Source organism: Gobio gobio (genome assembly GCF_949357685.1).
Source record: "Gobio gobio genome assembly, chromosome: 14".
In the NCBI taxonomy this organism is placed as follows: domain Eukaryota; kingdom Metazoa; phylum Chordata; class Actinopteri; order Cypriniformes; family Gobionidae; genus Gobio; species Gobio gobio.
In genome coordinates this window covers 45549440-45573049 of record NC_137107.1, presented here as the reverse complement: position 1 = coordinate 45573049, position 23610 = coordinate 45549440, and the positions used below count along the sequence as shown (strand labels likewise).

General features: G+C 36.7%; 1 protein-coding gene across 2 annotated transcripts in view; it reads right to left on the bottom strand.

Moving 5' to 3' along the window:
* Positions 1–3905: 3905 nt before the first annotated feature.
* The window catches only part of zbtb7c (zinc finger and BTB domain containing 7C), a 38295-nt gene continuing 18590 nt past the window's right edge, over positions 3906–23610 (bottom strand). The window contains exons 2-3 of one of the 2 annotated variants that reach the window (XM_079834078.1): positions 11375–12692; positions 3906–6200 (exon numbers count right to left, since the gene is read on the bottom strand). In XM_079834078.1, coding sequence (XP_079690204.1) covers positions 5621–6200; positions 11375–12678 — 1884 coding nt within the window. In that variant the 5' untranslated portion in view covers positions 12679–12692 and the 3' untranslated portion in view covers positions 3906–5620. The remainder of the gene's footprint in view (positions 6201–11374; positions 12693–23610) is intronic. The other variant, XM_079834079.1, reaches the window with a different exon arrangement.

The window sequence follows — 23610 nt, the reverse complement described above, 5'->3', positions numbered from 1 at the left end:
AACTTGTATGACTAGAATACTTTACTAGCCTACTACATTAACCATATCTGCAGTATGTAGCAAAGCAGTGTTGTATTGTTGGCCACAGTGCAATTCACTTGACCATTTGTGATGGACTGAATGGAAGTCATTTTTGCATCTTCAATAAGTCTTAGAACTTGTACTGTCTGTTCATTTGCCTAAACAAAATGAGTAAATATGGTGGGGATATTTTACAATATTTCAATTGGTTAAGTTCCAAAGAAACAATGCATAAATTACCGGTTTAAAATTAACCTTAATTACCTCATAAGTATCCCCTATCACAGACTTTGTTACCTAGTAAACAATGTCCCCCTGGTTTTTGGGAACCAAATGTTCTCTAGGTTATTTTTAGGTTTTATTTTTACATGCCATGCTGAAATGTTTTATTTTTCATGAACAGTATATTTTGCAGATACAGCTATTAAAACCTGGATTACACCAGTCAAAACTCACTATTTTCAGATAAATGTACAAAAAAATGTATAAGCATACAAATCATAAATGCGTGGGCTTTCTTTGCGCGCCTCTGATCTACTTCATAAAAAGCCGCGAAATTAAAAAATTAACGGTCATTTTGTTTTGCCGACTGACTACGTTTATCGACATATTTATTGAATAATTGCTAATAATTTATATTTGATCAATGTTTAAATGTGAATAAAAGCCTAAATTAAATCTGTTCCTCATATAAATGCTATCTCTTCAGAAAATTTGGACATTATTTACATTGAAAGTTTTACGATGTCATGAACTAACTGAAGTGGCAAGTTAGTAAATTAGTTGCGTGAAGTTAACTGTCAAAGGAGGGACAGAAATATCTCAAATTTCATCAAAAAGATCTTCATTTGTGTTCTGAAGATGAACGAAAGTCTGGAACGACATGAGGGTGAGTAATTAATAATGACAGGTGAGTCTTTGGGCTACATTTTAGTATTTATTCACATAACGTTATTTGTTATAGAAATATTGAAATACTATTGTTTACGATCCATGTTTTCAGTCAAATCAAATATTTCGTTGTACAACATGCACATCAGTTTTACTCCCAAACAAAGCAAACGAGTTTCAAATGTGAATCAGTTCGCCCGGAAGATCCGGTTCAAAATAACGATTCAATTTGGGATTCGATTCACCTGACTTGCGGTAAAAAGTAAACACGTGCAGGTTCGAAAAGCAAGAAATCAAACATCAGTTGCGGATGTGCCTGGCTCAATTTCACCTACGACAGGTACGTTAATGAACAATGACATAAAATACTGCACAGGTGATGGAAAAATACGGTTAAAAATCAAAGAACAAGCTGCCAGTATAATTAAATGCTACAACCATTAGGGGTCAATTGAGTAGCATCGGACTGATTTATACACGGTTGTTTACCTGAAACAAGCTAAACAAGGGCGACATGTTAAGCGTTTACAAGTAAAACTGTGAAGTGATAACGTGTATTTATCCTCATTTCCATTAGAGGGCGCTAGATAGCAGTGAAAGATGTGGACAAAAGGTACTTAAAAAGTTAAAATGCATTCATCTTTTTATTTAAATGAACAGGGCTGACCTATAAAATTAATTGGTTATGATTTTAGGTCTGCATTTTGGTCCATTTTCAATTTACACATCGAGCCTCTGTCACAAATTAAGACTAAAGTAAAGCCCACAGTGCAATTCACTTGACCATTTGTGATGGACAGAACGGAAGTCATGTTTTTGCGTCTTCAATTAGTCTTAGATAGAACTTGTACCGTCTCTTCATTTGCTAAATCAAAACAAAATGAGTAAATATGGTGGGGATATTTTACAGTATTTCAATTGGTTTAGTTCCAAAGAAACAATGCATAAATTACCGGTTTAAAATTAACCTTAATTACCTCACAAGTATCCCCTATCCCAGACTGTATGTTACCTAGCAAACAGAATGTCCCCCTGGTTTTTGGGAACCAAATAATGTTCTCTGTAGGTTATTTTTAGGTTTTATTTTTATAACCATGCCATGCTGAAATGTTTTATTTTTCATGAACAGTATATTTTGCAGATACAGCTATTAAAACCTGGATTAGACCAGTCAAAACGCACAATTATTTTCAGATAAATTTACAAAAAAATGTATAAGCATACAAATCATAAATGCGTGGGCTTTCTTTGCGCGCCCCTGATCTACTTCATAAAAAGCCGCGAAATTTAAAAATTAACGGTCATTTCGTTTTGCCGACTGACTAACGTTTATCGACATCTTTATTGAATAATTGCTGCTAATAATTTATATTTGATCAATGTTTAAATGTGAATAAAAGCTTAAATTAAATCTGTTCATCATATAAATGCTATCTCTTCAGAAAATTCGGACATTATTTACATTGAAAGTTTTACGATGTCATGAACTGACTGAAGTGGCACAAGTTAGTAAATTAGTTGCCTAACGTTAACTGTCAAAGGAGGGACAGAAATATCTCAAATTTCATCAAAAAGATCTTCATTTGTGTTCTGAAGATGAACGAAAGTCTGGAACGACATGAGGGTGAGTAGCTAATTAATAATGACAGGTGAGTCTTTGGGCTACATTTTAGTATTTATTCACATAACGTTATTTGTTATAGAAATACTGAAATACTATTGTTTACGATCCATGTTTTCAGTCAAATCAAATATTTCGTTGTACAACATGCACATCAGTTTTACTCCTAAACAAAGCAAACGAGTTTCAAATGTGAATCAGTTCGCCCGGAAGATCCGGTTCAAAATAACGATTCAATTTGGGATTCGATTCACCTGACTTGCGGGAAAAAGTAAACACGTGCAGGTTCGAAAAGCAAGAAATCAAGCATCAGTTGCGGATGTGCCTGGCTCAATTTCACCTACGACAGGTACGTTAATGAACAATGACATAAAATACTGCACAGGTGATGGAAAAATACGGTTAAAAATCAAAGAACAAGCTGCCAGTATAGTTAAATGCTACAACCATTAGGGGTCAATTGAGTAGCATCGGACTGATTTATACACGGTTGTTTACCTGAAACAAGCTAAACAAGGGCGACATGTTAAGCGTTTACAAGTAAAACTGTGAAGTGAGAACGTGTGTTTTATCCTCATTTCCATTAGAGGGCGCTAGATAGCAGTGAAAGAGGTGGACACCTCTATAAAGGTATATTAAATGCATCTTTTTATTTAAATGAATTGGGCTGATCTATACAATTAATTGGTCTGCATTTTGGTCCATTATCAGCTTAAACATTGAGTCACAAAAATTAAGACTAAAGTAAAGATTAAAGTAATCTAATGCAAAAAATATATAATGGTGCAGACATTCAATTAAAATTTAAGGGTCAGTTTGAGATGTTGATCCAAGACTAGCAGTAAACACACAACACAATAATTTCAGTCATTAAAAGTATATATAAACTTAGTGCTCTGATAGATTAAAACTGGATTAAAAAGGCGATCCTGCTTTAAATTCCTTCATAATGCATGACAGCATTAGTATGTGTTTGGGAAACTGGCTCATACTGAAGCGCGGCGAGAGCGTGTGGGTTTAGATTACTCACAGAGATGGTTAATTGTGCCAGAGAGGGCTGTCTGTCGGATCCTCACCGCCTTGTGTCATAACAAACTACCACATGCTATGATTTCAGAGTAATTTTAGGCTGAGGTAAGTTAGCCGTTAAAGAGCTGGTGCATCATCCGGAAAGCTGGACGTTCAGGAGGGAGAACAAATCGTGGTCTTGAGTATGGCACTTAACGTTAAAATACTCTAAAGAGAGGTGTTAATGCACTTGACCTCATCGCTCCGGATAAAAGCTTCTTCAAATGACCCAGTTCTGTAGTTCAGCGTCGGCCTTTGTCAGATTTCCAAGAAAGAAATGAGCACAAAAAGACACAATGTTCTTGAAAAAAGCTTTTTTTTTTTTATTGTATTCCAGTTCTTGAATTAATTTGATTCCGTTAACCAGGGATTAATCTAATATACAAATACCACACACATTTATAAAAATGACTTTCACTGAAAATGTCCCCTAAAGGGACATGGTGGCGGAAAAAATATATTCTCTGAGAAACTCTCACAAAAGCAATTGAAATATATTTTCCCATCTCATATCATGTCCCTTTAGGGGCTCCTTATTACGGGGTTAAACAGGAGTAAAGTGCATATCTCAGACTCTTTTTTTTTTTTTGTATTTATTTTTTAAATCTTTAAGAAATAGCAATATATCGTAACCAACATCATCAAACAAATAGTGCAAGTAAGTTCCCACCAGTAGCCACAGAAGGGCTTCATATATATATACAAATCTTTAAGCACCTTCATTGTACATGGCCATCGAAACATCTTTGCATTTTCTACACATTTTAAATGCCTTGTCGAGTGCAGAGATATTACATGTTCACGTCGAGTCTCGTTTGGAGTACTTGTACAGCGGCTCTAGGGTTGGGGTGTGTCTTTAGAAGTAAGTCTTGAAGGGGAAAATCAGTGTGTGAGTTTGAATCTGTTAAAAGCGGTTGTTTCGAGGGTTTGATCGTTTCCTGCATCGACACACAATCTCTCTTGAAAAACACGCCCCCTCTCAGATAAACCAGAACACAAACGTGTTAGTGTCTTATAAAACCTCTTAGTAAAATATAGCCAAGGCTTATTTAAATATGCATAAATAGCATGAAAATGCTGAATTACTCTATTCAGATATGAAAGGTGTGGACCCCCCCAGTTTTAGTTTCCTGTACACGACAAGCACCTCCAAGACACTTCATATGTGGAAAAAAAAAACAGACATTGGATTTCAAGTTTGTTCTCTAACAACACATCTTTGGATGTTTTACAAAGTTCAGTATAGAAATAACTACGATAATGAACAATTTCACCATAGAACCTGAAAGCCATCTATACACATGATTATTTTATATGTTGCAGACAAGAGCGTTGAATTTAATTAGGGGTCAATCTGAGATGCACAAAATCAGTTCAATCCTGAAAGTAATTATGAGGAAAAACAGTTACTGCAGATTGGTTTGACATCTTATTTTGGCTGTAAAAAAGTTTTGTGTGTGCGTGTTTTCCAATTCCTGAGACTTTTTTTCCCCCCGGATTAATTTGTCTTTGTGGTTTCTGTGGTCATTCTAAAAATCAAACTTTTTTTATTTTGCATAGTGGATGTACAATAATGGGTAGGTTTGTAATTTCCCTGTGTTCAGGATTTAGATAATTTCATTAGATAATGCAATGCAAACATCAAAGCTTCTAGCTTATTTCAGCAGGACTTCTTTTTCTTTCAGCATACCTGATTGTCAAATTTTTTTTTTTGCATTCAATTTTCACATACTCCATTGCACTGAACAGTCTATGAGCATATCACCATTGTTAGCAAACGCCGAAGCATCAAAAACAGCTTAAACAAAATGCACATCCAAATCTAGTCATTTAAAAAGTATTTAAAATCCCTGTCATCCCATTGGAAGCTGACTTATGAAAACGAACAAACAAACGAAAAAAGTAATTATTTTATTTTTTAATATTACAGAGTCTGAACCCGAGACTTCTCCTTGTGGCGTCCGAAGCGAGCAGCTGTTTCAAGGTGAGCCAATCAGAGCTCGGCAATTAACGGAAAAGTCACTTTGCGGCCTCCGGAATGGGCGGGGCTCGTTCCAGTCTCATGGCCCAGGGGTCAGAGGGCGGCGAATAAAAGGGCGGGTGGGGCAGAACGTCTTCCGCCGCTACGGCGAAAGCAAACACGCCCCGCTTCCTATTCATGTCCTCTGAGATGAGCTTCCTGTCCGTCTCACCGCTGACATCCACATCCTCCATCGTTTTCCCTCCCGGAGGCTGCTGTTTCTCAGCCAGCTGAGCCAGCAAGGGGGCGCCGCCGGCGGTGGGAATGCGCATGTTCCTGTCCGCTTGGAGCGCGTTGGGATCCTGGGGGAAGAGGAAGTTGGTGGACCGCCAGGCGGATGGCTTTCGGCCCCGTCGCGGGCGCGAGACGCGGCAGCTCTGCCGCTTGATGTGCCGGTGCAGGTGGTCGGAGCGCGTGAAGCTCTTGTAGCAGTGCTCGCACTGGTACGGCCGCACGCCCGTGTGGATGCGCAAATGGTTCTTCAGGTCGTAGTTGTGAACAAACTTGGAGTTGCAGTGCAGGCAGATGTAGGGCCTCTCGCCGGTGTGCTTGCGCATGTGAATCTTCAGCTTGTCTTGCCTGAAAAAGAGTTAAATTCGAGGTTATTTTGTATTCTTGAGAGAATTCTTGCAAGATGCATTACTTGATGCTTACTCCCCCCCCCCAAGGAGCACATGCAACATTAGAAACATTTTGAAAAACAAGTTTAGGAGTGCATTAAAAAAACTTTAGGAGTGCAATGACAATGTTTGTAATAATGTGTTTTGCCTTAGAAAATGGATAGGAGTAGCCTGAGAAGCCAGACCCACATCAAGATGTTGGGTCTGGGAACTCACCATTGGCAGGGCTCAATGCGAGGGGCGGGACAAACGGTTGTCTTTCAAATTCCCTTGGCACGCAATAGGATAGCGTTACAACCAACCAGAGCAACGAAGAAGGTGAAGCGGAGCTAGATTAAACTTTCGCCTTATCCGGTCAGCAAAACTCCGAACACATCTTCCTTTCTTAAAGGGTAACTAAACCCTAAACCAACTTTTTTTAGTTAATGATCTGTAATACTGGGGCTTTATTAATGCTGTTCATTGATTCGAGTAAATGTTTTGACATTTGAGTATAAAGTGTTTTTATTCTATAAAATATGGTGTAAAACCGCCAAAGTGCTGCCCTCTTAAGGTTGAACGGTGGCTACTGCAATTGAATTTTCCTATTGGACGTTGTGGTACATCGTGACGTAGGATGGCACTTCCAACGGCTCACTATCCGCGCCCCTGGCACGAGCTCACCACGCCCTCAGAAATGTTTCCCCCAATCACATGATGAACGGCTTCACTCCAGTATGAACTGTCATGTTAAATGAAGTAGAAAAATTATGAATGAAACTGACTTGACACTTGCTTTAACATTGTAATGAAGAAAATACGGTTAAATAATGCAGTTGTCAGTACACGTCAGGCTTTTCTTGCGATATTATTGCCGCCTGTCATGTGTACAGATAATTTTCATACATGAGATGCGCTTTCAAACCCTGACACGCAAGTGGTTGCCGCGGACGCGGTAACGGACAACAATACTGTAACGTGCTGGCGTATATAGTCTAACTTATTTGAGGAAATCTGTTTATAATAGGCTTTTAGGTCTGAACAGCTCTGCTGTTTCACTAGCATCGTCGGCATCGGGAGTTGACAGTTTAAGCAGCGGCTCGCATTGATAAGTCTCTGCGTCTGTGTCTTCCAATATTAACCAACTGCAGAACCGCAGAACCCAGACTGCTCTGAGTGACGTATATGGGTTCTGCGGTTCTGCAGTTGGTTAATATTGAAAATGACCGCTCTGTTGCAAAGCTGGCGTCACTCCAGTCATTCTCCATCTTTGCGACTCGCGAGTCAGACAGCTGTCAATCAATCCGAGACTGCGGGTCTCAGGCACTCACGCCCTCTGCTGAGCCCCGCCCTCGGTTTGTCCCCTCTGTCTCCGCTGGGCTCTGCCCACTTTTCCAGCATTTTTCAAAATTTGCCAGTGGGTGGAGTTAAGCTCTGAGCAGGGGTTTAGTTACCCTTTAAGAATGACTTCAGTGCCGTTCTTTTCTCAAAGAAAAGCTTAACTCAAATCTTCTAGAGTCGCGGCCAAAGCCAATTCGAAAGACGGCTGTTCGCCAGCTTCTTTGTTTACGAGTAGCACGCAGAACCGCCGCAACTCATGCTGTCGTTATGTTAAGCCCGCCCACCGACTCTATACACGATGTGATTGGCCTGACCAGAGTTTGCTTTTTCCAGCTCGCAAGCCAACGGAGAGTTGCTAGACGACCCTGGCTGCAAATTACATTTGCTAGGGTGCGTCTAGATTTCTAGGCTAGGATACGAGACATTTACAAGCAAAATACATTTTTACAATATGTAAGCTTTTCGTATACAAAAAGTGCCCTAGGGCTGCACCATTGACAAAAATCATAATTGTCGATTATTCCCTTAAAATTTTAGTTGCAATTATTAATTATGATTATCACAATTTACATTAAAAGATGTTTTGAAAAGCTTTATACCATTGTTTGAAGCGGCTGCATGCTATATTTTTAAATGAAAATAAGATGAAAACATTCTATTGCTTTTCTATAGCATTAAGCCTCAAATGTAAACTATACATTGGTTTAATTTCTTTTTTAAATAAAAAAAAGTAAAAAATATATGCATGGTATTATAATGTTATACTAAAATTAAAACAATGGAAAAAACCCTTAACCTGTAGAAAAAAAACAAAAAACGTATGCACACAAGTAACTTCCGAGTAACGCAAGTGGACAATATTTGGATTTAATATTTTCACTATTAGAAATTTGATTAATTTTGCAGACCTAACTAGGGTTTACTAACACCCTCTTTTGGCGTGGAAAACTACTGTCAGGATTTACTAAAGACATGCAGTGAAATACTAGCGCTGAAAAGGCGTGGACAGGGTTATTTTTGCAGCTGATCTTATTACATATGCATTTGTAGGAGACGCAGTATATATGGGTGGAGAGTATTTAAATTAATCATGCAAGATGATTTACATTAGTACATTTTCTGGTGTTTGCACATTATTTACTGCTCAGAAAAAGCACGTCTTAAACCAGACGTTAACGGGTAGGTTGCGTTGGTCATTATGTAAATGATCCGGCTGTGTCTGTGTTCTTTAATTCAAACTGTATATATTTATTTATTTGACGGTAATTATTGTTCAGATGCTACTAAAATCTATATTGAGAAAATATGTGCTAAATAATGCTCGTAACTCTTTCCCCGGCATTAACAGAATTGTCTGGCTTTCTGTGTTTTCACAGTTATACGGTAGGGGGCGCTATTACACATCTTCTGAAAGAGCACAGAGTCTCCGGATAAAAACACAGGCGAGAAAGGAGCAGGAATAAGCGATAAAAGCGTTGCTTATGCACATTAATCTTTGGGGGAAAAAAACAGTATTTACCCAGCTTTTTGTTGATAATAAAAAATGAGTTTTTTTGTGGTTGTTTTAAAGCAGAGGTTCTGATCTTTCTTTTGATACATTGCATTTGTACATACATTCATACAACAAAATATATTGGGAGCCATGACATTTTTTTGGAGAAAATGATCAAAAACACTGGTGGTGGCTGGCAAATTTTTTTTTTTTTTTTTGAACGCTGGTGGTGAAAGAGTTCATCTTTAATTCCTGTGACGGGGCAGCTCAGACAGAAGCGTTCACGTTGAATAAAAATTGCAGATAGAGTTTATTATGTAACCAGAATATCAATAATAAACCTTATGCATAATGCGTGACTCTTAATTAGAAAGAAGCCTGAAATACACCGGGACTCTTATTTTGAAATGTCCATGCGTTACTATTGCCGGCTGCTCTTTTAAAAAGATGAGGGAGATAAAATATGCTCATCTGAAGCATTACAATATAAGCATCATAACATTGTCATAATTCATCAACAAGCAATAAATGCACGGTATTCATTGATTGAGACGGTTGCAATAGCGCTGCTCATATTTATTTAATTCATGCCATTTTAAGACATTTTATAACTTTAAATTTCATACATCAGAAGGACCCGTGGGTTTCTTTTATCAATATTTTTAGTGGCAAATGTGAGCGACTCTTTTTCACGCGTCTTTCTGCATGCAGAAAAACACACAAACAGGTGTACGCCTTCATACTTGAAAAGCATACAGCTGCAAGTTGCTCAACAGAAGCAGCCACAGAAGAACCTAAAAAACACGAAAACCGAAACACTCAGGATTTAGTGCTCCTGTTATGTGGTATCCAGATGAGTTATCCAGAAGCTAAAAAGCCTTCGTTTGATCTATTTCTCACTCTAGATCTCACTCATAGAAATTTCATTCCTCTACAGAGCGTTTGAGCCCAAAAGTGAAATGTAGGTCTTATATTAACATCACCACGCTTTGGCTTTTATTACAGTGTGGAAACCTCGTGCGGGCTTCGACCGCAGTGATGCATAAAGTGTTTCACAGCAGGTTTGTCCTTATGATGCTGCTCTAGTTTGCATGTGCCGTTTCATTGTTGTAATACCGAAGCTTAGCAGTTCAGCTTCAAAGAGGCTATTTATTCTTATAGACAGACAAGAATGTAATTTGTTTGAGGGAAAACGTTACATGACATTATTTCTCGTAAATCTGTCATTGTAAAACATTCTTTGCCTTCTTCAATTTGTCTGTTCCTTTTTAGTGAATGTGCACTTTAAAAGTGTTATTCTTGCACTATATCTGATTGAATGATGTTAAAAACAGTCCTGACATTTTTAAAAGGATAGTTCACCCAACTTTTTCATGCTGATGTGGCTTTGGACTTTCATTGTATGGAGAGTTTTTATACAGTTTATACCGGATATGAGTTAAACTGGTTTAGAACGACATGAGAGCGAGTAAATGGAAATTTTTTTGTCCATTTTATAGGTAAACTATCACTTTAATGGTGTTGTTCCGATCAACTATCACAATAAATAATGGTGGCAAACTATATATTTTTAAGTCATTTAATAATAATTTTAATGAAAACAATATAAATGATAAAATAGAATTCCAAATAATAAAAAATTGTGAAAATAAAAATAAGTTTTAATAATTATAATACTTAAAAATCAATCAAATATGTCCCCCATAATTCCCATCAATTACCAATATAAATAAAATGTAATAATAATTTAAATAAAATAAAATTATAAAGAATAATATATTAAAAATGGTAAATAATAAAATTAAATGGTAAATAATAATTGTAATATTTAGAAGTGCATATAAAACCACCATCATTCCCATCAACTATCACTATTAATAAGTGTCAAAAGTATTTTTTAAATACTAATTTAATAATAAATAAAATAAAATACATGAATTAATAATACAATTAAAAGTTAAGCAATAATTGTAATAATTAGAAGTGTATATAAAATTTAACCATCATTCCTATTAACCAGTAATTTTAAAATAGTAATTTAATAATAAATTCAATAAAATTCAATAATTAGTAATACAATTTAAAGTTAAGCAATAATTGTAATAATTAGAAGTGTATATACCCATCATAACCCACCCATCAACTTTAACTACTTTATTATACTTAATAAAATGAACAATAATTTTAATAATACGTTTGTTGAGAAATACAACGTACTTCTACAGGAAAGTATACTAGTGTGACTTCCTTCATCTTCTCTCATTTACTCTCTTTACTCAGGTTAGCAGCACTTGCCTTAATGTCACCTAAACCTGACTCACCTGGTGAAGCGGACCTCGCAGATGGTGCACATGTAGGGCTTCTCTCCCGTGTGTGTCCGCATGTGCCGCGGCAGCTTTCCCGCTCCTTGAATCACCTTGTTGCAGATCGGGCACTGCTGCGACGCTTTGGGCTTCATCTTCCTCTCCTCCTCCAGCTGCCACGGAGGAAACAGTGTCCCGAGATGGGAGGCGGAAAGAAAACTCAGGTAGGACCGCAAGTCCGCTCCCTCTTTGATCGGGCCGAGAGCGGGGTCAGAGGTCACACCCAAACCTGGACTCATGAAGTCTTTGAGGAAGTCTCTGTGAAGGATTGGGTTTGTGGGTTCATCCTTTAACTCTTCTTTGATGACTTCTTTCTTGACCGCAAGGTCCAGAGGGCTGTTTTCCAGTGAAGCCGTGGAGAAAGGGTGTCGGGGCTTCAGAATCTGAGGGTATCCTGGGAATTCTGCAGCCCACATTGGAGGATAGAAGCCTGGGAGAAGGGGTGAGAATCCAGCTCCTCTTTCCAGGCCTGGCACTTTGGGATACAGTCCCTCTTGAAGTAAGGACTCTATGGAGAAGTCCTTCAGCGCCCGGCCCTCTAGTCCCTCCGGCCCTCTGGGTTTCTCAGCATGTGGAGTGTCCAATGGGCGTCTTTGGGATTCTTGGCCGTCCCGGTCCGGGTTTGGCGCCTCTTGATGTGAGCTGCATGGCGGGCTGTCCGCTCGCCTGTCCTCCCAAACTTTTCGTCCCTCTTGGTTTTCGGCCACGTCGCCTTGTGCAGACTTCTCACTGTTGTCGTCCTCAAATTCTCCATCTTTGGAGTCAGCCTCCTCCTCCATTTCCTCCTCTTCGTCCTCGTCTTCTTCATCATCCCCTTCAAACTCCTCTCCTTCTGCAGGTCCCCCTCCTTCTCCCCCTCCCCCCGTGTCCATGATTTCCAGACACACGTTTATGATGCAGGGAATTTCCAGGAGCCTGGCGGCACTTAGGATCTCCTTGACATTGGACGCGGTCACCGTCAGCGTCGACGTGTACGCAAACTCCAGAATTGCCGTCAGCGATTCCGGCGCCACGAAGTCCAGCTCGTAGATGGCGTGCGTGTTAGGGTCCCGACTGGAGCTGGTGGCCACCGTGAAGAGTTTTTTGAAGTACTGGCTGCAGGCAGCCAGGACGGAGCGATGGGTGCGGTACTCCTGGTCCCTGACAACTAGGATGACGTCGCAAAGCAGACCGTCCCGCCGCTGCTCGTTAAGACTGCACAGGACATCGTTGCTGTGGTTCGGGAAGGGGATTCCGATCAGGTCCTCGTCTGTGTGTGCCATCTTCTCCGGGGAATCTGTGGACAGGTAAAAAGAGCAAATTGATCAGAGCTGCAGTTTGTTATCCTGTGGTGCATTAAGGCGAGATGAAAACATCGTTTTTTCATGCAGTGGTCAATTTTGAGATTTTGGGCCAGTTTGCTCCCTTAACATGTAAGCTTTCACGTCAAAATTAAAAAGATGTCAACATTACACATTAAGGTGGTTATTTCCTTTAGATTTCTACCCGAAATCATCAACAGTTATTCTAACGCGAGCTCCCGTGCCGTCTCCATTCACAGAAACATGTCATGCTTGGTATCATTATAAAGCTCTCAGTCTCACACACAGCGCTGGCTAATCCAAATATGGACATTTCTTTTGTAGAACTAACCAACCGCGAAAGTTTGCAGCCGAAAACCACATCTGATTGGTCGATGTGAATTTCTCACGCGCTGCCGCTTGTTTGTGTATTCTCCACCTGAGAGAAAGTGCAGACAACGCCGAAATCGGCTCATAAACGCTCACAGAAAAGACCAAGTAGCAAGAGCTAGTAAAAAGAAAGTAAACAACAACAGATTAGACGACGAAACCACGTCAGAATTAGATTCAAATAGTTATAGATGGACCAATACAACAAACAGGGACAGTTCGTCTGCAGTGTGTGTGACTGGTGTTGTTTGTTAAGGTGGTTCTCTTAAGGTAGTTCTCTAATAGCTATTGCTATTAATAATTTATTCATTTATCAATTTCCACGTGTTTTAAATATTATACACTACTGATATTAATTAACTGAATATATATTTTGTTTGTAGGTTGGGGATTTTATAGAAATGTATGCAGTTATACGGTATAAAACTTTAAAGGCCGTTTTCTCAAAATTAGTTTTTTCTCACACTCAGAGTCAGATATATCCACTTCAGTAGCACCTACAACTTTTGCAGTCTTATACTGAACTATATTCTGAAGGCTTTTACAGAGGGATTTGTTGATATATCATTCCTATCCTATGAGTTATAGGTCCTTTAACTCCAAAAAACATGGGGAAAATTGATTTTTTTAAGGCTATTGTCAGTATTCTCTAATTTACTAAAGCACAAAATAAGATGTCCAGAATCCCCTCTGTAAAAGCCCTCTCATCTAACATGTCAACAAATAGAACCAAGAATTTTAAACATGTTCCTTTCCAATTTCCAGATTTTGTTTTTTGGAAAAGTATGCAAATGAGCGTATATTTAAGTATATAAGGCCTCATTTGCATATTAAAACATTAATTTACACAAAACTTGTAATACATTTTTTTCTTATGTTTATGCCAGTAATAAACTGGAGAAGTTTCACGGTGATATCTTGTAATTAAAAAAAATTCCCTATTCACCTGTAGTGTCTCGCCTTAAAACAGGACTGGGTGCTAGTTGAGTTAGTTGACAGGAAGCAAAGTTGAAGAGAGAGAGATTGATGGGATCGGGAAAGGTCCACGAGTTGGGATTCGAACTCGAGACGCCCGAAGCACAACTGTGCTTCATAAAAGAGGAGCATTCATGCTTGCGGTTTCAGTAATTTAAATCCCCAATCAGAGCTTTTTTGTTAAAGAACACTATCCGGTGTTTTACTTAAACTTTGCAATCTGGCAACCAAGTGCACACAAGCTCTCTCTAGCGTTTCTCAAATGACAACAATCGTTGTGATTTATAATTTTAAGCAAAATAATCGGGATTATCAATTCAGCATGACAAAAATGTAAAGTTTTAATTGACGAAAACTAGACTAAAATGCTCAGGGCTCCGCATTTAGTCGATAAAACTTGACTAAACAAAAACAAGGTTGACTCAGTATGATAAAAACTACAAAGCGAGACTTGAGACTAAATTAAAAAATAGCTGACAAAATGAACACTAGTCTTCAGGTAGCTCTTTAATACAAACCACCAAAATAATAGTTCTTGACGAATTTGACAAATATATTGCACTGAATGTTCACTAAAAAAAACTGGTGTAGGATTTACTTTGAACCATTTTTCACTCTGAAATTGCTAGTAAATAATTACAAAGAAACTGCAAGTGACACTTTGAATTTAACGTGAAATTTGAAGTAGAAAGAAGTAGTATTTTCTTGTATAATGTAATCCAATAAAACTTTATTTACAATTTAGAAAAATCTGTTCTTGAAGTATTATGATGATTTAGGGACAACCAAGATATTTTTTCATCCATACTTTAATTTATAGCATAAGTTCTGTCACCTTACTTGACAAAAAATAAAAAATGCTATGTTTTGTTGTAAAATAATTATATTTAAATTAGATTACATTTTAAAAGATTAAATTAATTTAATTAGACAACATTTTTGATGATACATTTGTGTTAAATCAGAATCCAGAACAAAATATAAGGGAAAACATATAATTTGGGGGGAAAATGAAACCGATTTCATTCTAAATCAAAAGATAGTTTACTTGTAACAAACATTAAACACGTGGAATGCATTTCCTTCCATGTTAATGGTATAAAATGATGAATATTGGTATCAAATGTTATGGGAAAAAATAATATATTTGGTCATATCGCCCAGACCCACATTAAAATATTAGCTAAAGCTGCTTGTTTTTGTTAAAGTGTGTGCGTGCTTGAACTTTGCGGTTAAAGAGGATGCGTCACATAATCAGATAATTAATTAGCTCCCGTAGAGCATGCAAGGAGCAAATCTCTGTTTCTGTTTCTGTCTGATTGCGATCAAACAGCAGCTCCACTGGCTTCTGCTTTTCATGACATATATTGATAGCAGTGGCCATTTTGTTGTGTGGGCCTCGACAGATAGCGAAATAAATCAGATTGTTTGCATTGTGAGAAAAGCTGACACTTTATCTTTATCACGTTCGGAAAGAAAAGAAGACAACACAGGAAGGTAAAAGGGGTCAGGCTCTAGTTTCTGCTTTCCACGGGAAAAAAAATCAGTGTCAGGGCATGAGTAAACGTAACCCACCGCCTCCAGTTTTGCTTGCGTCGCATGATAATGGTACGATTTAATCACTTTTAATTCATTAGGCATGCAATGTTAAATACTTTTTTTTTTCTTATTCTCAGTCAAGTCTAGTGCACTCAAGTCTACTGTACAGCGTCCAACAATAATAAGGAATTTGCAAAGCTGTATTTTTCGGACAGCGGATCTCCGTGCAGATGCTCTTAAACTACAGGCCTACATGAATGGAGCCCGAATTGTACCTGCGGATTCCCTGAAATGTTTACAGTGACTTTTTAAGAGGCGTTTTGGCAGCATTGTCCTTCATTCATGGCTATGAATAGAGTTTAATCTCAGTGTGTCTCGTCCCCGTGGTCACTGCAGGCATGTGGATGGATGCTTTCATACGTCCCGCCACCACCGAAAGCTGTCGACTGGCGTTCAGTGGGCCAAAAACGGCCTCTTGGCCAAAGTAAATGAGCTACTAGTGTTTTCGGGATTTTTTTTCTTGTACATTGTCTGTCTTTATTCTCTATAATATTGAGCCCAGCACTTACCAATCAGGGTTTGAATGTCCCTTTTGCTGTTGCTAGGAGACAGATGCTATAATTACCGTTTGAACATATAGTCACCGAATATATCTTTTAAATTGAGATCCTTGTGTTCTAAACAATGTGACCCTTCAGGTAAATATACATATAGATGCAACATTGGACTGTATGAACCAACATGAAATGCAAATATGAACAACTATTATAGATATCACATATATAATATGCCTTGAAATGCTTTATGATTGATTGGTTTGTTCTTTGCTAATTGAGTATAAATAACATTTTATTCTTTTGATGATTTTAAAGGGTTAGTCCACCCCAAAAAAGGTACTTTTTCTCTGAAAACAAAAGAAGATATTTTGAAGAATATTGGTAACCAGACAGTTGACAGCATCCATTGGTTTTTTTTTCCTACTATGGATGTCAATGGGTGCCGTCAACTGCCTGGCTACCAACATCCTTCAAAATATCTTATGTTTTCAACGGAAGAAAATAACTCTCATTCAGGTTTGGAGCAACTTGAGGGTGAGTAATTGATGACACAAATGCGAACTATCCCTTTAACCACACGTGTATAATAACACAAACACTTTAATAGGTTTAATTGCAGAAAGAAAGAAAAAAGAGAGACAGAGGAAGAGGGAAGGATGAGATCTCATGTCCCCAGAAGTTCCCTGACAGGTTGGGCAAAACTTGAGAAAGAAAGAAAAAAAAACTGTGCCCCACCCTGGAAAAATCCAGCCAAGTTAAATAGGCGTTCAGAGCTAAAAACAACAGTGAAAAAAGAAGGAAGAGACACACAGTGAGGTCTCCCACCCACCCTGGGAGCACATGCGTTTCTCGTCTCCTCTTTTCTCAGTCCGGCCCTCCACACCTCCTCACTCGCTTCCCATAATTATAGTGTGCGTGTTTGAGGGCCGACTGGCCCCTCCACACACGCTTAACACTGACTAACTCCTTCAAACCTTGGCAATTTACTCCTCCGTGTGTGTCGAACGCGTATGACTAGCTACATGCAGACGCACCAAAGACTTCTGCTAGTTGAGTATAAAGCTAACTACTAATACTGCAGATTAAAGCAACACTAGGTAACTTTTGGCGCTGTAGCGGGTAACAAACAGAACTGCATGCGTCTTGCGGAAGAACAGTGTAGCCGGAGCTACTTCTCTCTGTTTATGTCTATGGCTAGTAATTGGGCTACTCCACAGCGGAGCCGACCTGAACCCGACTAAAATAGTCTGAATATAAACACTTATTATGATTCAGGATAAGACAAAAACACGGTTTGGAAAATGGATTCATGATGTACTCACTCATTATATACATTTTTGTGTATACATAGTGTTGCTTTAACCATATAGGGTACAACAGGGTTAAAGGCACTTTTGATTTGATTTTCCTCTAAACCACTAGATGGCACTTTCCAAAACACACGTGGAAATTTGGCTGATCCTTGACGCGCAGTTGATTCTGATCTCATTTTTAAAAAAAATATGATTTAAGTAGCAGATGAGAATCGCTAAAATTATTGAATATATTTTGAGACCAAGATGGTCTGTTCAAGGTAATTAAAGCAACAGTTTTTCAATAAAATGAATATGTAAAAGTATGTTATTTGGGGTAAAAGGCACAATAATTAACATGATAAATATCTTGCTGACTTTTCCATTTTTTTTTGACATGGTCAGATTCAGATGGTAAATATTATGTATTATTAAGTTGGGTGTCCACCTTAGAGATGATCACCATATTTATAATGAAACCAAAAAATTGATATTAATCATATTTCTATCAAAGTTATCATATTTGTTGTTACTACTATAAAGCTGTATTAAATTATGAGATCTCATTCAATGCTTTCAGAATCTACTCATTTTGTTTCTGTGTTTTTTTTAAATATATATTTTTATATTCATATTTTAATGACCGTATATTTATTGAACAAATTATTTTATTTATCAAAATAAACAGAAAATAGTTGCGATTGTGTTTGCTGAATAACAGCACTTTACTCTGTGTGACAATACAAAGTCTTTTTGCTGTTGTTTTAATAGAAAAAACATTAACGTAATGTGTAATTTCACTGTTTAAAATTTTTAGAGAAATTTCTTATTTCTCCATTAAGCCTATATGATAAATAGTCTATAATACATAATTTGCTAAAGTGATTGTTTCGAACACGTATTGACTTAGACATTATTAAAACATATCATTTTAGCTAAAGTATTTGTATAAATAATGTGTGCCTTTTGCCCCATGCTGCCCCCCACGCCATCTTTAAACAAAATAAAACTTTTATGGTTTATTTTCACACAAAACCTGTTGCTCTATAAATATGAAATACAAACGTATATATACTTTCTGCAATCAAACAGTATGGTAGTAGTGAAAAACAAATTTTTCTTAAGGCGTACCTTTCTATCTTTTTTATCATTCGTCGTCTGGGGAACTTTTGTCTGCAACTTTTCTGTTGTTTTCAACACTGACCGTACCCTTAAATGCAATCTTTTGCGTTTTTTTATCTTTGCACATTGAGTATGTTTATTAAGCCGTTGTCCTTGTAGGTTCCCACCATGTTGGCTGACCCACACACACACACACCTCAGCGATAGATGCTATCTGAAATCCTGTCGAAACTGTTGATGTGGCACTGCTAGGAAAGAGCATGCTTTAGATTGATATCAGCGACCGGACCACAGCTCAGTCTGTCCACCTCCAGACAGACAGAACGTCCACATTTGCACTTTTTCTTTGATAATGATTTGATCATTTGTACTCGGTTGGAGTGTAGTATAGGATTAATCTGTAGCCTGTATGCCTTTGTGGTGTGCTTGTGATGTTTCTATGATAAGGAAAGAAGACGTCATTTTCCACGCTATCGTAATGTTCCCATGCTGATGACAACCAATTTCATTATCATTTCAGTAAATTCCATTTGTTTGACTGCTAATATAGTGAATAGTGTAACCTAAGGAAACCTATTCAATTGTTTTAAAGCATTAGCATATAGCTTATTTGGTTATTTTATTAAATATTTCAGTACAATTTTCTTTTTTTTAAGCATTTCTGAGGCCTCTTAACAATTTTAAATGATGTATTTATAATAATAATTATTATATTTTCTTATTAGCTGCATTTGTTGCATGCCAAATCATGCCATATCGAATGCCCTGCTTGAGGTTAAATGCTCAAAGATCATGTGAGGATCTGAAAACAATGTTCAGCATTTGTTCTCAATCTACTCAGTTTGTGGAAAGCGGTGAAGAACGTCTCATAAAATACCCTCACACAGCCTGATAAAATACCACACACTCATTTCAGCACAGAGAAGCGCTTGTCATTTGAAAAAGATGCATGCGTGTGGACCAGTGTTTCCTGCACCGCTATTCAGGAGCAGCATTGCAAAAAAAAATCTAGATGTGTTTCTTTGATATTGCGTCGTTGTCCTTGCTGTTAGCTTGCGGAAATGAACATTGCATTGAGCGTTTCAGTGCTGGTCGATTCACACAGTCATCCGTTTTAATGAATCGGCTAAACCTATTAGTGAATCCGTGTGAATTGAGCAGTTTTTAGTCTAAAAATGGTCTTTTATAATGTCAGTAGAACCGGTGTCGAAATGAATGCATGCAGTGTGATTTACGCATGATCAATAATAACCTTGTTTGCAGATATTTCCTATTTTCACCTTTGCGTGTTCATGCATTACTAGTTCTGAGTTCAACATCAATCACGATGTGTCATATCTCAAAACATAAATGGCACTGTGAGTAAAAACCCAAACTACCCCCTCAGTTCTTTGATCGTTGAAAATAACACACACCTATGTTTGATGTTTGAACTAAATGCATAAGCACACGCAGGCGAGCACGAGCTTTGATGATTGTCTTAACTGGGACAAAGACTGTGTCTTCAAAATTAATAAAGTGATTATTCGTCGTTTTAAAACACAATTTGGGGGGTTAAATGCGTGCATTCGGTGCACGACGGATGCCTCGTCTAACTTTGTGATGCAAAGATGACCAACTCTTGATATGGTAAAGTTACAACATCTCCTCCAAAAGTTAAAACAGTTCACATTTGTGAGAGATATTTCATCATGGCCTCTTTAGGGAGGCAGGGCTGGAGTCTAAGACAGGAGCGAGCGCGTGTCATGGTGCTCAGACTCACGGACACTCAGACTGCTGGTAAATTGGCTAAATCCAGCCGTGGGTTCGTGGGTCCTGAGGGAGATCATTTAGGGGCCTCACCTGCAGGGGCACCTGTAGGTTTTAGTCTATTAGCGCTTCGCTGAGACTACGGCCCTGTTTACAGACAGAACGGCCTCCCTCCCTCCCGTGGCACGGCGATCGCCCAATAGAAGGCTGCGAATTTGAATACGCTTCCTCTCGGTCCTGTAGTGATTTGCATGTAGTACACAGCAAACGGTTTAATGGGGGTTTGGTGACTGTGACCCTGATTTCCGTTTCAGACATTTGCATGTTTTGACAGTCCTGAATAATTACTTTTTGTGGTTCTGGAATTCAATTTTGACATTTGCATTAAATAGTAACAGAAGTTTTGAGTTGGAGCTGCTGAGAAATGCTGGCAATAGTTTTGTTAATTGCTAGCTGAAGTGACATGTCAAGAAGTTGTCGGGCAAAAAAACGATTTCATGCCAGATTTTTCTATACTCTTCATAATTTTTCTATATCGTCATGGTATATGACATCAATACAATCATGTCACCTTTTATTCATATAGCACTTTATAGGATACAGATTGTTTCAAAGCAGCTTTTTTATATATATATATATATATAGTGTGTGTATATATGTATTATATAACACACACACACACTACCGAAAATGTCTTTTAAAAACATCTCTCACCACTGCATTTATTTAAAATGATACAAAAATGCAGTAAAAATCAATAAAAAAAAATTCTGGTTCCTTTTAAATACATCAATTTATTCAATTAATTCAAATTTGTTTTATATGTAAAAAAAATATTTATATAAAAACATTTATAGTCAAAAGTTAGGAATAATTAAGAATTTGTTAATGCTTATTTAAAAAAAGTCTCTTATGCTCACCAAGGTAATATTGTGAAATAATTGAAATAATTTCTATTCTAATATACTTTAAAATGTAATTTATTCCAGTGATAGCTAAGCTTAATGTTTATTTATATATATATATATATATATATATATATATACATATATATATATATATATATATATATATATATATATATATATATATATATATATATATATATATATATATATATATATATATATATTATATTATATATATATATATATATATATATATATATATATATATATATATTATATATATATATATATATATATATATATATATATATATATATATATATATATATATATATATATATATATATATATATATATATATATATATATATATATATATATATATATATATATATATATATATATATATATATATATATATATATAAATATATATATAAATTACACATCATTTTCCTAGAATTTTTTTTCCTCTAAAATCCATGTGCATATCAGTTGTCAACCACCCTAATACAAATTGACGACAGACCACAGACTTAAACCGGGACCTTGTTCAACAAAGTTCAAGAAAACATAATAAAGTGTGGCGTGTAGGTTTGGCCTCGTGTTTTTTGGCCCTCTCTGAGTTCGTTTAACATTCTGCTTTTCAGCCGTAGACTGATTCACCCGCCAACAGATGAGAACACACATAAACGACACTTTAAGAGACTTAAGATTACACACAGTGATTGTGTAATGTCTGCTGTAATTCGTCTGTTTGCTAAATATATGAAGCAAGACCATACAGACACCTGCATCACACACTTCACCTGCTACAAACAGTAATTTACACTGTTTTTAATCTGCGTTCAGCCCTCTTCAAACACACACACACACGCGTCATCTTTTTGACACCCTTTCAATACCTTCAAAACAAGGATATTCAAATTACTGTCTAAACTTGAATTGTAATGTAATGGCATTTTGTTCCGCGTTTGTGTAAAAAGTATATAAAGCTCAGATTTTTTTTTTATTGGATGATAATGTACAAATCGATTTACAGTCTGACATTATCGAATCTGATCTGGGCCACTTTTGTGTGGAAACAAATCTGATACATATCTGATTTTTGCATTGTGACGTCAGTTTTTTCCAACCCCAAATTTTTAATATTTGACTCAGCCTTCGCAGAAATTGTAGTTTATAAATTGCGTTATATGAATGAAGTATTGTGTGTGTGTGTGTGTGTGTGTATATATTATATATATATATATATATATATATATATATATATATATATATATATATATATATATATATATATACATTTAATATTTTTTTTTTTACACTTTTTTTAAGCAATGATAGTCGCCGTGTGAATGTTTACCTTAATATATATTTAAGCCAAAATTGATAATTACATATAAAAATGTGACGATACATTACCTGCAAAAGTTTGGAAACATTATGGTTTTTGAATGAAGTCGCTTCTGCTCACCAAGGCTGCATTTATTTGTTCTAAACAATATAAAAAAATCTAATATTGTGAAATATTATTACCATTTAAAATAACAGTTTTCTATTGTAATATATTATAAAATGTTTTTGTTTTTTTCCTGTGATCAAAGCTGAATTTTCAGCATCATTACTCCAATCTTCAGTGTCACATGATTTTTTTAATTTAATTTTTTGTGGAAATCATGATGCATTGCCATTCAAAAGTTTGCGTTAAGTAAAAAAGAAAATAAATTAAAACTTTTATTCAGCAATGGCACATTAAATAAATAGCTGAAAATAAATGCTGTTATTTTGAACTTTCTATTCATCGAAGAACCCTGAAAAAACTGAAAAATCATATTTTCTTAAAAATATGAAGCAGCACAACTGTTTTCAACATTGATAATAATCATAAATGTTTCTTGAGCACAAATCCTCATATTAAAATGATTTCTGAAGGATCATGTGACACTGGAGTAATGATGCTGAAAATTCAGCTTTGATAACTATTTAAATTGTAATAATATTTAACAGTATTACTGTTTTTACTGTATTTTGATCAGCCTTGGTGAGATTAAGAGACTACTTTCAAAAACATTAAAACCTTTATGTTCTTAAACTTTGGCCAGTACTGCATATTTACATTTACATTTAGTCATTTAGCAGACGCTTTTATCCAAAGCGACTTACAAATGAGTTTAATGATGATATGAAAGTAGTTTGTAACGATGAACATGATTACACATGTGGGTTGATCAGTGGGCCACATTTAAAAGATCATGAGAAATGAGTGCACTTTGTCTTACAGTGTGAACAAAGTAAAAGACGTTTTAACCTGTTGTGATCACTGAGGACTTTGCCATGCTGCTGTCTCACACATCAGAGTCAGCGGTGTCTGGTGTAATTG